Source organism: Arachis hypogaea, chromosome 7, assembly GCF_003086295.3.
Source record: "Arachis hypogaea cultivar Tifrunner chromosome 7, arahy.Tifrunner.gnm2.J5K5, whole genome shotgun sequence".
Lineage (NCBI taxonomy): Eukaryota > Viridiplantae > Streptophyta > Magnoliopsida > Fabales > Fabaceae > Arachis > Arachis hypogaea.
The window spans coordinates 61,601,748-61,617,924 of record NC_092042.1 but is presented as its reverse complement, the minus strand read 5'-3'; the positions used below and the strand labels follow the sequence as shown (position 1 = coordinate 61,617,924).

The 16,177-nt window shown below is 29.8% G+C and overlaps 1 protein-coding gene and 1 non-coding gene across 2 annotated transcripts; one reads left to right on the top strand and one right to left on the bottom strand.

Moving 5' to 3' along the window:
* Positions 1-2,792: 2,792 nt before the first annotated feature.
* On the top strand, positions 2,793-2,899 carry LOC112704567 (small nucleolar RNA R71). Its single transcript, XR_003155186.1, has one exon. It is a non-coding gene; the product is annotated as a small nucleolar RNA R71 (small nucleolar RNA).
* A 9,724-nt stretch (positions 2,900-12,623) lies between these two features.
* Positions 12,624-15,877, bottom strand: LOC112703215 (uncharacterized). The gene is made up of 5 exons (XM_025754566.2): positions 15,449-15,877; positions 15,238-15,342; positions 14,740-14,825; positions 14,243-14,442; positions 12,624-12,868 (listed from the first exon to the last, which is right to left on the bottom strand). The coding sequence occupies exons 1-5, from the start codon at positions 15,652-15,654 to the stop codon at positions 12,773-12,775; spliced, it is 693 nt and encodes a 230-aa protein (XP_025610351.1). The 5' UTR covers positions 15,655-15,877; the 3' UTR covers positions 12,624-12,772.
* Positions 15,878-16,177: the final 300 nt, after the last annotated feature.

Here is a 16,177-nt window from a genome sequence, read left to right as displayed (position 1 = left end):
ATCTTAGTCAGGATATCAATAATTATCAAGGTTGATTGTGAAAAGTAAAAGAACATGAAATAAGTACTTGTTTTGCAGTAATGGGGAACAGGTTGAGGTTTCGGAGATGCTCCATCTTCTGAATCTCTGCTTTCCTACTGTCTTCTTCTTCAAGCACGCAAGGCTCCTTCCATGGCAAGCTGTATGCAAGGGTTTCACCGTTGTCAGTGGCTACCTCCCATCCTCTCAGTGGAAATGTTCAACGCACCCTGTCACGGCACGGCTATCCATCTATCGGTTCTCAATCAGGCCGGAATAGAATCCAGTGATTCTTTTGCGTCTGTCACTAACGCCCCGCCTTCAGGAGTTTGAAGCTCGTCACAGTCATTCAATCATTGAATCCTACTCAGAATACCACAGACAAGGTTAAGACCGTCCGGATTCTCTTGAATGCCGCCATCAGTTCTAGCTTATACCACGAAGATTCTGATTAAAGAATCCAAGAGATATCTACTTAATCTAAGGTAGAACGGAGGTGGTTGTCAGGCACACGTTCATAGTTGAGAATGATGATGAGTGTCACGGATCATCACATTCATCCGGTTTAAGAACAAGTAATATCTTAGAATGGAAGCAAGCATGTTTGAATGAAAAACAGTAGTAATTGCATTAATCCATCAAGACACAGCAGAGCTCCTCACCCCCAACCATGGGGTTTAGAGACTCATGCCGTAGAAGGTACACAAAGAAACGTGTAAAGTGTCATGAGGTACAGATACAATGTCAAAAGATCCTATTAATAGTAAGCTAGTAACCTAGGGTATACAGAGATGAGTAAATGACGTAAAAATCCACTTCCGGGTCCACTTAGTGTGTGCTTGGGCTGAGCATTGAAGCTTTCATGTGTAGAGACTTTTTTTGGAGTTAAACGCCAGCTTTCATGCCAGTTTGGACGTTTAACTCCAAGTTTTATGCCAGTTCCAGCGTTAAACGCTGGAAATTCTGAGGCTGATTTGCCACGCCGGTTTGGGCCATCAAATCTCGGGCAAAGTATGGACGATTATATATTCCTGGAAAGCCCAGGATGTCTACTTTCCAACGCCGTTGAGAGCGCGCCAATTGGGCTTTTGTAGCTCCAGAAAATCCACTTCTAGTGCAGGGAGGTCAGAATCCAATAGCATCTGCAGTCCTTTTCAGTCTCTGAATCAGATTTTTGCTCAGGACCCTCAATTTCAGCCAGAAAATACCTAAAATCACAGAAAAACACACAAACTCATAGTAAAGTCCAGAAAAGTGAATTTTAACTAAAAACTAATAAAAATATACTAAAAACTAAATAAAATATACTAAAAGCATACTAAAAACAATGCCAAAAAGCGTATAAATTATCCGCTCATCAAGGGTCCGCCAAGGATGATGGATTCATCCTTATTCTTCCCAGTATCCAGGATTAAGAATTTAGCAGGGATGTAAAGGCTCTCAACCTTCACTAGAACATCCTCTACAAGTCCATAAGCCTGTTTTAAGAATTTGTCTTCCATCTCTAGTGAGATTCTTGCAGTTTGTACCTCAAAGATTCCCAGTTTCTCCATTACAGAGAGTGGCATGAGGTTTATGCTTGACCCCAGGTCACACAGAGCCTTCTGAAAGGTCATGGTGCCTATGGTACATCGAATTAAGAATTTTCCGGGATCCGGTTTCTTCTGAGGTAATGTCTGCCCAATTAAGTCATTTAGTTCATTGGTGAGCAAGGGGGGTTCATCCTCCCAAGTCTCATTACCAAATAACTTGGCATTCAGCTTCATGATTGCTCCAAGGTACTTAGAAACTTGCTTTTCAATAATATCTTTATCCTCTTCAGAGGAAGAATACTCATCAGAGCTCATGAATGGCAGAAGTAGGTTCAATAGAATCTCTATGGTCTCTGTATGAGCCTCAGATTCCCTTGGTTCCTCAAAAGGGAACTTCTCTTCGTTCTGAGGACATCCCATGATGTTTTTCTCACTGGGAATCACGTCCTCCTCACTCTCTCTAGGTTCGGCCATGTTGGTCATGGTTATGGCCTTGCACTCTCTCTTGAGATTTTTTTCTGTATTGCTTGGGAAAGTGCTAGGAGGAGTTTCAGTAACCTTTTTACTCAGCTGACCCACTTGTGCCTCCAAATTTCTAATGGAGGATCTTGTTTCATTCATGAAACTTAGTGTGGTCTTAGATAGATCAGAGACTACGGTTGCTAATTCAGAATGACTCTGCTCAGAGTTCTCTATCTGTTGCTAAGAAGATGATGGAAAAGGCTTGCTATTGCTAAACCTATTTTTTCCACCATTATTGTTGTTGAAGCCTTGTTGAGGCTTTTGTTGGTCCTTCCATGAGAAATTTGGATGATTTCTCCATGAAGAATTATAGGTATTTCTATAGGGTTCTCCCATGTAATTTACCTCTTCCATTGTAGGGTTCTCAAGATTATAAGCTTCTTCTTCAGAAGATACTTCTTTATTACTGCTGGATGCAGCTTGCAATCCAATCAGATTATGAGAAATCATATTAACTTGCTGAGTCAATAATTTATTCTGAGCCAATATGGCATTCAGAGTATCAATCTCAAGAAGTCCTTTCTTCTGAGTTGTCCCATTATTCACAGGATTTCTTTCAGAAGTGTACATGAACTGGTTATTTGCAACCATTTCAATGAGTTCCTGGGCTTCTGCGGGCGTTTTCTTCAGATAAATAGATTTGCTTGCAAAATGGTCCAATGATATCTTGGATAACTCAGACAGACCATCATAGAAGATACCTATGATGCTCCATTCTGAAAGCATGTTTGAAGGACACCTTCTGATCAATTGCTTGTATCTTTCCCAAGCTTCATAGAGGGATTCACCTTCCTTCTGTTTGAAGTTTGAACTTTCACTCTAAGCTTACTCATCTTTTGAGGTGGGAAGAATTTAGCTAAGAAGGCATTGACCAGCTTTTTCCAAGAGTTCATGCTGTCTCTAGGTTGTGAGTTCAACCATATACTAGCTCTGTCTCGTACAGCAAAAGGAAAAAGCATAAGTCTGTAGACCTCGGGATCAACTCCATTGGTCTTAACAGTGTCACAGATTTGTAAAAATTCAGCCAATAACTGATGAGGATCTTCCAATGGAAGTGCATGAAACTTGCAATTCTGTTGCATCAGAGAAACTAATTGAGGCTTAAGCTTAAAGTTGTTTGCTCCAATGGCAGGAATAGAGATGCTTCTCCCATAGAAGTCGGGAGTTAGTGCAGTAAAGTCACCAAGCACCTTCCTTGCATTATTTTTGTTGGGTTCGGCCATGTCTATTTTGTCTGCTTCCTTTTTGAAAATTTCTGTCAGGTCCTCTTCAGAGACCCTTTCAGGTTCAGGATCAACTTCAACAAGAATGCCTTTGTTCTTGTTCCTGCTCATATGAAAAAGAAGAGAACAAGAAAGTATGGAATCCTCTATGTCACAGTATAGAGATTCCTTGAGGTGTCAGAGAAAAATAGGAATAGAAGGATGAGGTAGAGAGAAGAATTCGAACTTATAGAGAAGGAGGGGGTCCGAATTATTAAGGAGGATAAGTGTTAGTGATTAAATAGAAAGAGATGAGAGAGAGTTTTCAAAAATTAAAAAGATTTTTGAAAAAGTGGTTAGTGATTTTCGAAAATTGGGAGTGGAAAAGTGGTTAGGTGGTTTTGAAAAAGATAAGAAATAGTGATTAGTTGAAAAAGATTTGAAAATAATTTTTTGAAAAGATAAGAAGTTAGAAAAAAAAACGTTGAAATCAAATTAAAAGAGATATGATTGAAAAAATTTAATTTTAAAAAGATATGATTTTAAAAAGATATGATTGAAAAGATATGATTGAAGAAGATTTTTAAAATTGATGACTTGACTAACAAGAAATTAAAAGATATGATTCTAAAATTCAAATATTGAACCTTTCTTAACAAGAAAGTAACAAACTTGAAATTTTTGAATCACAACATTAATTGTTAGCAAGGATTTTCAAAAATATTAAAAGAAAAATAAAAAAGATTTGATTTTGAAAAAGATATGATTGATAAGAGAGGATATGAAAAATATAAGGTTTTGAAAAATTAGTTTTAAAACTTGAAAAATTGAAAAAGATTTGAATTGAAAACAAAATTACCTCCTTGGTGTTATCCTGGCGTTAAACGCCCAGGATGCTAGGCATTCTGGCATTTAACGCCCAGAATGCTACCTCTTTGGGTGTTTAACGCCTAACCAGGTACCCTGGTTGGCGTTAAACGCCAGAAATCCTTTCTTACTGGGCGTTTTGAACGCCCAACTTTTTCTCTGTGATTCCTCTGCTATATGTTCTGAATCTTTAATTCTCTGTATTACTGACTTGAAAAGATATATTTTTGAATTTTTTTGAATTTTTAATGATGAGAGAGAAAAACAACAAAATTGAAACTAATCATGAAAAACTAGGATCAAATAAGGGATGCATGCAAGAACACTTTGAGTGTCAAGATGAACATCAAGAACACTATGAATGTTATAATGAACATCAAGAACATTTTTTTGAAAATTTTTAAGAAAAGAAAGACATGCAAGACACCAAACTTAGAAATTTTCATACTAGAGACACTAACAATTTGAGAATGCACATGAGAAACAACAAAAGACACAAAACAAGAGAATTTAAAGATCAGAAAAAGAAAATTATCAAGAACAACTTGAAGATTAACGAAGAACACAAGAACACATTTTCAAAAAATGCAAGAAAAATAAAAAACATGTAATTGACACCAAACTTAAAATTTGACAATAGACTCAAACAAGAAATACAAAATATTTTTTTGTTTTATGATTTTGTAATTTTTTTTGTATTTTTTTCGAAAATTATTTTGAAAAAGAAAATAAGAAACTCAAAATTTTTAATAAGAATTCCAGGAATCATGCAATGTTAGTCTAAAGCTTCAATCTAAAAAGATTAGGCATGGCTAGCCAAGCTTTAGTAGAGCATTACATACAACAACCAAATTGATGGGAATCAAAAAGACTCCTGTGATAATAAAAGCATCATCTGAAACTCTAGAATTCATTCTTAAAAATTCTGAAGAGCAAAATAAAAAAAAAAGAAAATTACCTAATATGAGCAACAAGATGAACCGTCAGTTGTCCAAACTCGAACAATCTCCGGCAACGGTGCCAAAACTTGGTACGCGAAATCGTGATCTCACACACTTTCTTCACAACTCCGCGTAGCTGACCAGCAAGTGCACTGGGTCGTCCAAGTAATACCTTACGTGAGTAAGGGTCGATCCCACGGAGATTGTTGACTTGAAGCAAGCTATGGTCATCTTCTAAATCTCAGTAAGGCATATTCAAATGGTTATGAGATTTTGATAATTAAAAGACAAATAAAACATAAAATAGGATAGAGATACTTATGTAATTCATTGGTAGAAATTTCAGATAAGCGTATGGAGATGCTTTGTTCCTTTTGAATCCCTGCTTTCCTACTGCTTTCATCGAGTCATGCGTACTCCTTTCCATGGCAAGCTGTTTGTTGGGGGATCACCGTTGTGAATGGCTACTGTCCGTCCTCTCAATAAAAATAGTCCGGCTACGGGTTACGTAGGGCTAATCATCTGTTGGTTCTCACTTGTGTTGGAATAAGATCCAATGATCCTTTTGCGCACTGTCACTACGCCCAGCACTCGCGAGTTTGAAGCTCGTCACAGTCATCCCATCCTAGATCCTACTCGGAATACTACAGATAAGGTTTAGACTTTTCAGATCTCAAGAATGCTGCCAATTGATTCTAGCTTATACCACGAAGACTCTGATCTCACGGAATGGAAGGCTCTATTGTCAAGAGAGGCAACCATGCGTCGTGGACCAGGAGGCCAAGAGATATGCATTCAAGCTTGTTTTCAGGTAGAACGGAAGTGGTTGTCAGGCACGCGTTCATAAGTGAGAATGGTGATGAGTGTCACTTGATCATCATATTCATCATGTTGAAGTGCGAATGAACATCTTAGAAAAAGAATAAGCTTGAATTGAATAGAAAACAGTAGTAATTGCATTAATTCATGAGGAACAGTAGAGCTCCACACCTTAATCTATAAGGTGTAGAAACTCCACCGTTGAAAATACATAAGTGATGAAGGTCCAGGCATGGCCGAATGGCCAGCCTCCTAAGCATGATCAAGAGCTCAATAGTGATACAAAGATAGTCTCCAAAATGGTCTAAAGATCTTCATATAAAAATACAATAGTAAAAGGTCATTTTTATAATAAACTAGTAACCTAGGGTTTACAGAAATAAGTAAATGATGCAGAAGTCCACTTCCGGGGGCCCACTTGGTATGTGCTTGGGCTGAGCATTGAAGCTTTCATGTGCATAGGCTTTTCTTGGAGCTAAACGCCAGTTTTTATGCCAGTTCTAGCATTTAACACCAGAAAAGGGTAGAAAGTTGGCATTAAAACGCCAATTTGCATTATCAAAACTCGGGCAAAGTATGAATTATTATATATTACTGGAAATCTCAATATGTCTACTTTCCAACGCAATTGAGAGTGTGCCAATTGGGCCTCTGTAGCTATAGAAAATTCATTTCGAGTGCATAGAGGTCAGAATCCAACAGCATCTGCAGTCCTTTTTCAGCCTCTGAATCAGATTTTTGCTCAGGTCCCTCAATTTCAGCCAGAAAATACCTAAAATCACAGAAAAACACACAAACTCATAGTAAAATCCAGAAATGTGATTTTTGCATAAAAAACTAATAATTATATACTAAAAACTATCTAAATCATACTAAAAATTACCTGAAAATAATGCCAAATTAAAAAGCGTATAAATTATCCGCTCATCAATCATGTAAGAATTAATTCATGGCAAACTATATGTGACTAAATACTAATTCCTTAGACCTTTTTAGTCTCCTCTAAAATTCATCAACCGCCAATTCCTTGGTCAATTAATTCCAATTAGAGGGTGAAGTTTAATTCTAGTTATTATGCCACAAAAATCCTAATTATCCAAATATAAGAGGATTATATGTCACGTATCCCGTTAAATCCAGATAATTAGAAATTTTGGATTATATATTTTCAAGCTGTTGTTCAAGTAAAGAGTTTTTCCAAGTTATACAAGAACTCAATTAGAAAGAGGGTCATACTTTCGTTCCACCCAATTTTATAAAATAAAGAACAAAAATAATTCTTGAAATATAAATCAGTACATAAACTAAAATAGAAAAAAACAAGGAATAGAATCAATCCATACAATAGACAGAGCTTCTAACCTTAACAGTGGAGGTTTAGTTGCTCATGGAAAAGAGTGAAAACTAGGATTCTGGTAAACTGTAAATTTTTGGGATGAGATGGAATAATCCCCAGAAGAAAAGTTTCTTATTTTTATATCTAATCCTAATTAATTTAAAATCTATTTTATAAAATTAAAATAATATCTTTTCCTACTTTAAAATAAAATTTAAATTTAAATCAGAATTAATTAAATAATCCGCGTCTAGTAACGTGGCGACCACTTGGCTTCACTGGATCCACGCCTAACTTGATTAAGAGCTGCGCCTAACTTCATGTTGTTCACCACACAAGGCGCCTTACTTGGACTGAAGAGGAGGCAATGCGCCTTACTTGGAGGAGAGCAAATGTTGCGTGTTGTTGTTGTTTCTTGCGCCTAACTTGAGAAATCTTAAGTTAGGCGCAGCCTTGGCAAAGTTGATGGAAGATAAGTATAGACTATTATATATCGTTGGAAAGCTCTAAAAGTTAGCTTTTCAACGCTTTTGGAATCACGTCCATTGGATCTCTGTAGCTCGAGTTATTCAGATTTGAGTGCAGAGAGGTCAAGGTTAACAGTATCATTCGCCTTCTTCTCTTTTTCTGCGGAAACTCCATCAGATCCAGCCAAATACTACCTAAAATAAATATAATTGCACAGGACTCAAAGTAGCATCCATAGTGACTAAAAGATAATTGATTCTTGATTAAACTCAACAATTTAAATGCAAATTCACTAGGAAAAGATATGAAAGATGCTCACGCATCAGTGTTGCGATTAAAGTCGTTGTGGTTGTTGAGAAAGCAAGTGGAGCCGAGTTGTTGGTTGCCGTCAATTCGGGTTGAGGTAGAAAGGACTCTGTGAGGCGTTTGGACTGTGGTTTCGCTTGTCAAGGTAGGGACTTTTTATACAAACTAATGTATTTAAATTGAAAATTGTTACAAATAGATATGACGTGCGAAATGTATTTCTGGTGATTATGTGAGTCTTATGAATTGTCTGATTTGTATTGGATGAATATGATTGCCAGTTTGATTGAAATAATGTTTGATTTTGTTCAAAATAAAGGTTTCTGGTTGTTTTGAATTGAAAGGATTTTAGTAATTAAAGTCTGAATTTTTTTTACTGGAAATTGAGTAGATATAAATCTGGAAATTATAAAATTTTATTATTAACTTAAATAAATTAGTACCATAAAACTAAATTTAATGTCTATTTTAAAAATAATTTCTGACCTTTTATTCTTTTAATTATTAATAATTTAAATAAAGTAATACCCTATAACTTATTTTTATTATCTATTTTAAGTAATTACTAACATTCTATTTTTCTAATTATTTGCTTGTCTTATTTATCATTTATGCTTTCAATCAATTATATTAATAAACAAATAAACTAAATTAACTTGGTTATACTTGGACTATTCAACAATTTAACATAATCTTTTAATTTGGGATAACTACTAACGATAGAAAATAAAAAATTTAGAGTAATTCAATAGTATGAACATTAATTATTATTGTGAAATAACCTAAAATTATAATGTAATTTATTTTTAAAAAAATAATCAAGTATTATTGTTAATTATGAAATAACCTAAAATCATAATGCATTTTATTTTTAAAGAAACAATCATCCATTAATATCTGTAAATAAAAACTATCGTCAAAATGCTTTGATTAAAAATATGAAGGGTTAATTACTATTCATTATTAATAATATATCGATTATACCAAAAAATAAAATATAATTTTTCACATTTGCACCATTAGAAGAATTACCATCATGAGTAAAATTTTGTCAAAAAAAAAGAATAAAATTACATACATAGTGAATTTAAAAAATAAATATCGTTAAGTAATTATGCATTTTTTAATAAATAGTAAAAAATTAAATATCATAAACTATATTCTTTCAATACAATTTATAAATATTAATAATGAAAATAGTCTCACTAATGTAAATGATGAATATAATAATTATATAAAAAAATATCTAATTACATAATTGCATAATTTTCAAGATCTTATATAGTTGAATCTAATGGACAAATAAAAAATATCTATATGATAATATCTTAATATTTTAGCATACTATAAATTATATCATAAATTTATATATCATATTATAATTTTAAGTCAACTCCTTAAACACATTATAACATAAACCATCTAAAAAGATACACCAAATTAACGAATATCACATGGGTCACAACATACACTCTAAATTGTCACGATATTTCAAATAAAAAGAGCATCAATACAGAGAAATCAATGAATATAAGTAAAATAAAGAGCAACAAAGAGACACACAAAAAAAATAATAAAGAGAATCAATAAAAGTATTAACATATAAACTACATACACGAACAATATATATATATTAATTGTGAATCACAAAAAAAGACTATATATATAAACCACATACACAAACAATATATATATTAATTCTGATTAAAAAAACAATATATATATATGAATTGAAGCACACATGACAAAATAGAATATTACAAAATAAAATTATAGTAAGATTATTTAAAAACAATGTAAAGATGACACATCTTTTTTGTTAATCAGATGCTAAAAGAAAAAAAATATGCACCTAATAATAATCAATTAAAATAAACAAAAATTAAAATAAAAAATAAAAAATAAAATGTATAAATAAAGATAAAAGAAACAAAAATTAAAGAAATTATAAAAATTGTACCTTAAACATGAGAGAGAGGAGGAAGGGAGGGAGGGAAGGAGAGAAAAGAGAGCGAATGAGTAAAAAAATATTTGATCTTGTATAAATAGATGGTATTGAGAAAAATAATCTAATTAAATTAATTATTAAATAATTTGATATTTACTCCAATCAAATCAAATAATTAATATAATTAACCAAATTAATTAACTGATATAATTAATCAATTCATATAAATTATAATAAATGGTAAGATTTGAATGTCTAATCAAATTAATTAATTGATATAATTAATTAATTATAATTGATTTGCTTTAACGAATTAAATGAAATAAATAAAAAAATACTTCAAGAGCATGCCATATCAGTTCCATCATTAAGAGTAAAAATATGATTTTTATATAATAGAATAAATAGAATAGATAGATAATAAAGATATTTTTTAAATTAGTATAATTATGCATTATTTATTAAATATTAATTGTAATATTGTAATATAATTATAATAAAAATATTTTTAAAATAAATTTATTTAGAGAAATATAAATTAGTTATTAATAATCAGTGCCATTATCATATAATGATCATATTATCAATATAATTAAAATGATTAAAAATGTTTTTGATTGATAATTAATAAGTAGTTTAATAATGTATTAAATATTAATTTTATATAATTATAATAAAGATATTTTTTAAATTAGTATAATTATTTATTATTCATTAAATATTAATTATAATAAAGATATTTTTTATAAAATAATTTAAAATAGAGAATAGAAAAATTTATTTTGGAGAGAAAACAGAATTATGAGAGATTGACACGTCACCTTCATTGATCGGAAAAAATTCAATTTTAATTTTAATATATTATAAGTAGATAGATATTCGTGGAGGTCTTTAGAAATGTTTAATGAGGTGGTTTTTTGTGATTTTTTTTTCATGGTATCTATGCACTATATGTAATCATTATGTGATGTGATGTAGCTGGATTACTTTGTTTAATGGTAGATTATTCATATTCGTGTGTATGATGATAGATAGTTTTTTTATTCATTTCTCTTTATTAGTCGATAGATAAAAACATTTTTTATAAGAAATCTAAATATAAAATTATTTTTTAGAAAATCTTTTAAAAAAATAATTTAAAAATTTTTGTTTTAGAAATTTATCCAAATAAGCCGTTAATATTATGTTGGTATTGAATGTCTTAATTTTGATAAAAAATATTTTCTATTGAAGATATATAAAAGCAAAAAGAAGGAAACTAATGATTTTCTATTGAACATGAAGAGAGAAAAAGAAGAAACAAGGAAATGATTTTCTGCAAATGATTTTCTCTTTCTCTATTTCAAAATTTTGAGAGAACAATCAAATAAGGCAAGCCTTAAGGAACTTAGCATGTAATAGCTTTGACATATTCTGTTTGGGAGCCACTCAGATAAAAACGTCTAAAACGTTTTTTTAAAATATTTTTTAGTAATTAAAATTTAACATATATAATCGATTAAATTATGTTATTTTTGTTAAAATTAGGCTAGACAAATTAATTTAACCGAAAAAATTGTGAATCAAATCTTGAACTGATCTAAATTAATAATATTTTTTATAAAAAATTACTATAATACCCTTATTATAGAGAATGATTAAAATATTCTTATTATATATATATATATATATATATATATATATATATATATTAATTTTAAAAATTTTAAATCCTAACCATATGATAGAAAAATAAAAGACTAAAATTTAGAATTCTCAAAATTAATATATATAATAGAAGTATTTTAATTATTTTCTATAATAGGATATTGTAGTTATTTTCTATAAAAAAAAATATTAATTTAGACCAATTCAAAATTTGATTCACCATTTTTGAGTTAAATCAATTTATCTAATTTAATTTTAACAAAAATAACATAATTTAATTGATTATATATATTAAATTTTAATATTAAAAAATATCTTTATAAAAAACGTTTTCAGCATCTTTATCTAACGGCTCCTATTCTGTTTATATACATTCAATTTGACTCCATTGGGATGAAAATTATTAAACAAACTCTTGAGGCAAAAAGGAAAAAAAAAAGGAAGCATGACTCAATTGTAAGATTTAATTTAGAAGCTTATGCGTTGGTCATTCAAAAATTACAACTGATTGAAGATTTAAGTTACTCAAGTAATTAAACGCTCTTGTCCTCAAATAATAATAGGAAAATCATAAGGAACTCACTTTTAAACCGTTAATATATATATATATATATATATATATATATATATATATATATATATATATATATATATTAGTCAATTTTTTATTTTAAAATTATTTTTTAATCTTGTTTTAGAGAATTTAGGACATATAATTTAATATTTAGAACTTAAAATTTAAAATAAAAAATTTGACTCACAGTAACTGATAAAAGTTAGTTTCATAATTAATCTCTTAATAATAATCTACAAGGCTCATGAGCAAATGAATATGTCCAAAGTGCTAATGCTTAGCTTCTAGGAAGCACACGAAATATTTTACATATATGAAAATTGACGGACATTTAAATATAATTTTGGACTGTCAAATTGATCATTTTAGTGGAATAATACTATATATTCACATTTTTTTGTTAATTAAATTTAATTAAATTAATTTAATATAATAAATATTAATTATAATTAATATTATTTTAAATTTTATTATTTAATTTAGTTAGACTTAATTCATTAAAAAAAAGTTGAATAATGTATAACTAACATTACTATTTTAGTGCATAACTAAATATCACATGCATGCATTGAAATTCAACATTGATATTCCTCTAATTCTGATCCTTGGCTTGCACTGTAGTCGTGACAGTTTTTAATTCCTGTGTTGACTCAACGAAGGATTCCAGCTGCTCACTAATGTCTTCTATCTGCAAGTTGCATGTGCAAATTAAACATTATTAATTAACTTATTACATTTAATTTAATTATTCAAATCAGAGATCAACATTCTTCAACGCATACAATTGTATCTTTTTAAAAAATCAGTTGTCCTTCAAAATATATAATTCAATTGGTGTTTTTAAAGAGTTCTTAAAGTGAAACAGGAATCTTACTTTATATTTGCTACTAGATATAATGATTGGATCTATTTTTTCTCTTTTAAAGAAAACTAAGATGAATGAACTTGTTTAAATACAGTTTTATAATTACAAATTTGTATTTTTTTTAAGGTTATCATAATAACATCATAAAAAATTATTACATACTATTTAAATAAAAAGTTTGTTTGAATGATAAATATCCCCCACATAGTGGTTGGTCGCGTGCACAGGATAAATTGTCGGGTTCTGATTTGTTAGCACTTACCACCTCCGGATACCACAATATGAAAATTTAAAAGTTGATACAAGATATGTATTTCCATGTAAAATATCACAAAAAAAAAAAGTTAAAAGAGCCAACACTTTTATTAAAATTTAATTAATATTTAATTATAATAAAATAAATAATTTTATGTTAGTAAATATAATTTTATATTATTAAAAATATTATTAATAATTAAATAATAACTATAAATTATAAAATTTATTAAATTCCAAATATTTCTAGATTACAATACTAAATTATTTATTACAACAGGAATTGATAAAAAAATAAATTAAATAAAATAAAATAAGCACACAACCAAAACAAAATTTTTGAAGTACAAAAAAGTAGTGTTGAAAGTATCAACAATCAAGTTGTAAATTTTTAACCTTATCGTTATCGCTTTTTAATATATACATTTTATTTCAACTTCTTATAAATTATAGTAAATAAACTATAGGCTTTAACTTGTTTCCCACATTTTTTTTAAGTGAGAAAGGATGTGCACGTTATTTGATTATTTCGATGCTTTGGGTGGGTGGGTGACAGATCAGAGAATAAAATATCATCATGGGATCTAAAAAAGATAAGAAAAGGACAAGGAGAAGTTGGTGATGTTCAAAGAGAAATAGGTTAATAATAATACGTTTGGGTCGTATTATTTGTAAGATTAGCAGTAGATGTTAAATAGACAATAATTAATTCAGTGCATCTTAGATAAAAGTATTCATTTTTAAAAGAATATTCGTTATTTCAAAAACGCTAATATTTAAGTTTATATTAAAGTATTTATCATAATATATATTTGATACATTAAATTTTTCGTCTATTTATATTTTAATATAAATATTTTAGTCAACACATACTCTGCTAATATATTTAGATTTTTTTTAATAAATATACTTTAATAAAATAACACACAAAAAACTCATTACCTTTTCTAATGCAGCCTCCGCCATTTCAGCACTCTTGTCTATTTTCTCAGCCAAATTTTCAATATACTCAGCAGCATCCTGAAGCTTTCCCTCAGGAAGATTATTGGCTGCTTCTTCTGCCACTTTTTCCACTCTCTCAGCCACATCTTCCACCATATCTACAACCTTTTCTGCTTGATCTATTGTTGTTTGAAGTTTGTCTACACAAATATCATACACAATAATTTCAAGAGATATACTTAGATAGCAAGGTTGGTGCAAGTTAATTAATTACTTATTTGGGCTAATAGGATTATTTAAGAGTGCTTTTCTTATATAACAAGTATTGAGATCTAGATCTTTTAGTTATAAAAATTTTGATATCATATTATAGAATTATTTTTTTAAAAATTAAACTAATTAATAAACTAAAAGAAGGTATATAAATGATTATATTTCGTTAATGAAAACAATAATTGATTAAATCCTTAACATAGATCATATAATTATTTTCTTACCTTGCAATTGTAACAAAGGTCCCCATTTGCCCTTGGTGACAAAGGATAGAAGTACTGTAACTGCAGATCCACCAACCCAAACTTGCCTGCATCACAAGAATTTCATTTCCTATGAAATGCAAATTTACATCAAACTTCAAAGTAAAAATAAAGGTTCCCAAATACACCAAATAAAGTGAGATTTGGTCAAACAAAGTAAGCAAGCAACTAATTATTTACCACATCACGGTAAACAACTCCAACATAATTACTCCAACCTTCATTTATTCAGATCCTTTGATTTTCTTTTGTTTTTTACTTTTAAAAAGAGGTTTATATACTTTATAGTCATTATGGGCTATTTTGGTGTTATTTTAATTTATTTTGGTTTGCTTTTTACTCATTGAATACTCAAGAAGAAGACAACGGAAATTAAGAAAAAAAAAAGGTTAAGAAAGAAAAAAAATATACACGAGATTAAAAGTATCCAAAAACACATGCAGAGTTAATTTGCATTACCAATCAGAGAGTGAGGAGTTTGTGATGAAATCCCACAACTGGCCGGGTGAAGTTGCATCAACCGGAACCGGGGTTTCTGGTGGTAAAGCACAGATCGCCAATTTTCTGCATGAATTAATTAATATTAAAGAAGCATATGCAATTATTATTATTATATATATATATATATAAAAAGCTAACTAATAAATAATAAGGTTACTTATTAGCTTACTTCTTTCTAGTGCCTTCATTTTTCTTCTGATCCAGAAAAGAGAAGCGACTCTGCTTAGCTACAGAGTTGAACCGAAGACGGTGAGTGCTTGAAAACTGATCAACCTTTGAAGCATTATTATTAATATTATTGTTGCTGCATCTCACAGCTGCTCCTGATGCTAAGCAAGTTATAATTTTTTGAGTAGAGATAATTGTGTCTGCCATTGATGATGATGTGTGAATGAAATGTTTACAGGATCACAAGTATCGATCCTTTTTGTTAAACAAGGCGCTCCTCGCCGTTGGAAAAGTTTTTGTTTTGTGATAATTAATTCCGCAGATTGAAATGAATATTGGTAGATAGGGTTTTTTTAATACGGAACGTGCGTTACATCGCATGACTTTATTTTATTTTATACATGAAACTTTTCAATTTTTTTTTAATACCAAGGGATAGTGGTCAAAGTTGCCACTTTTTTATTGCAAATATTTTCTTTTTATTTTTCTTAAAATAAATATGCAATTTATTAATTTATTGTCGTGAAAAATATTATTCTACCGACTACCGTAGTTTTATACTTATGTATTTTTCTCTTTTTTGGCTTTTTTTCCTCACCTTTTTAGTTGTCGCCGAGTCTTTTTTATATAGCATTCTCCAAGTTTTCTTTATAAGGTGATTTATACATTAAAATTAGTTATTAAAATTAATTATTATGTGTTTATATATTATATATATATATTATTTAAT

Excerpts from the sequence above, each read along its gene's own strand:
- LOC112703215 (XM_025754566.2), bottom strand. The coding sequence starts at position 15,654 with ATGGCAGACACAATTATCTCTACTCAAAAAATTATAACTTGCTTAGCA. Across the intron at positions 14,826-15,237 it reads AACTCCTCACTCTCTGATTG|GCAAGTTTGGGTTGGTGGAT; the intron begins GTAATGCAAATT and ends CTTGTGATGCAG. Across the intron at positions 14,443-14,739 it reads ACCTTTGTTACAATTGCAAG|ACAAACTTCAAACAACAATA; the intron begins GTAAGAAAATAA and ends ATATTTGTGTAG.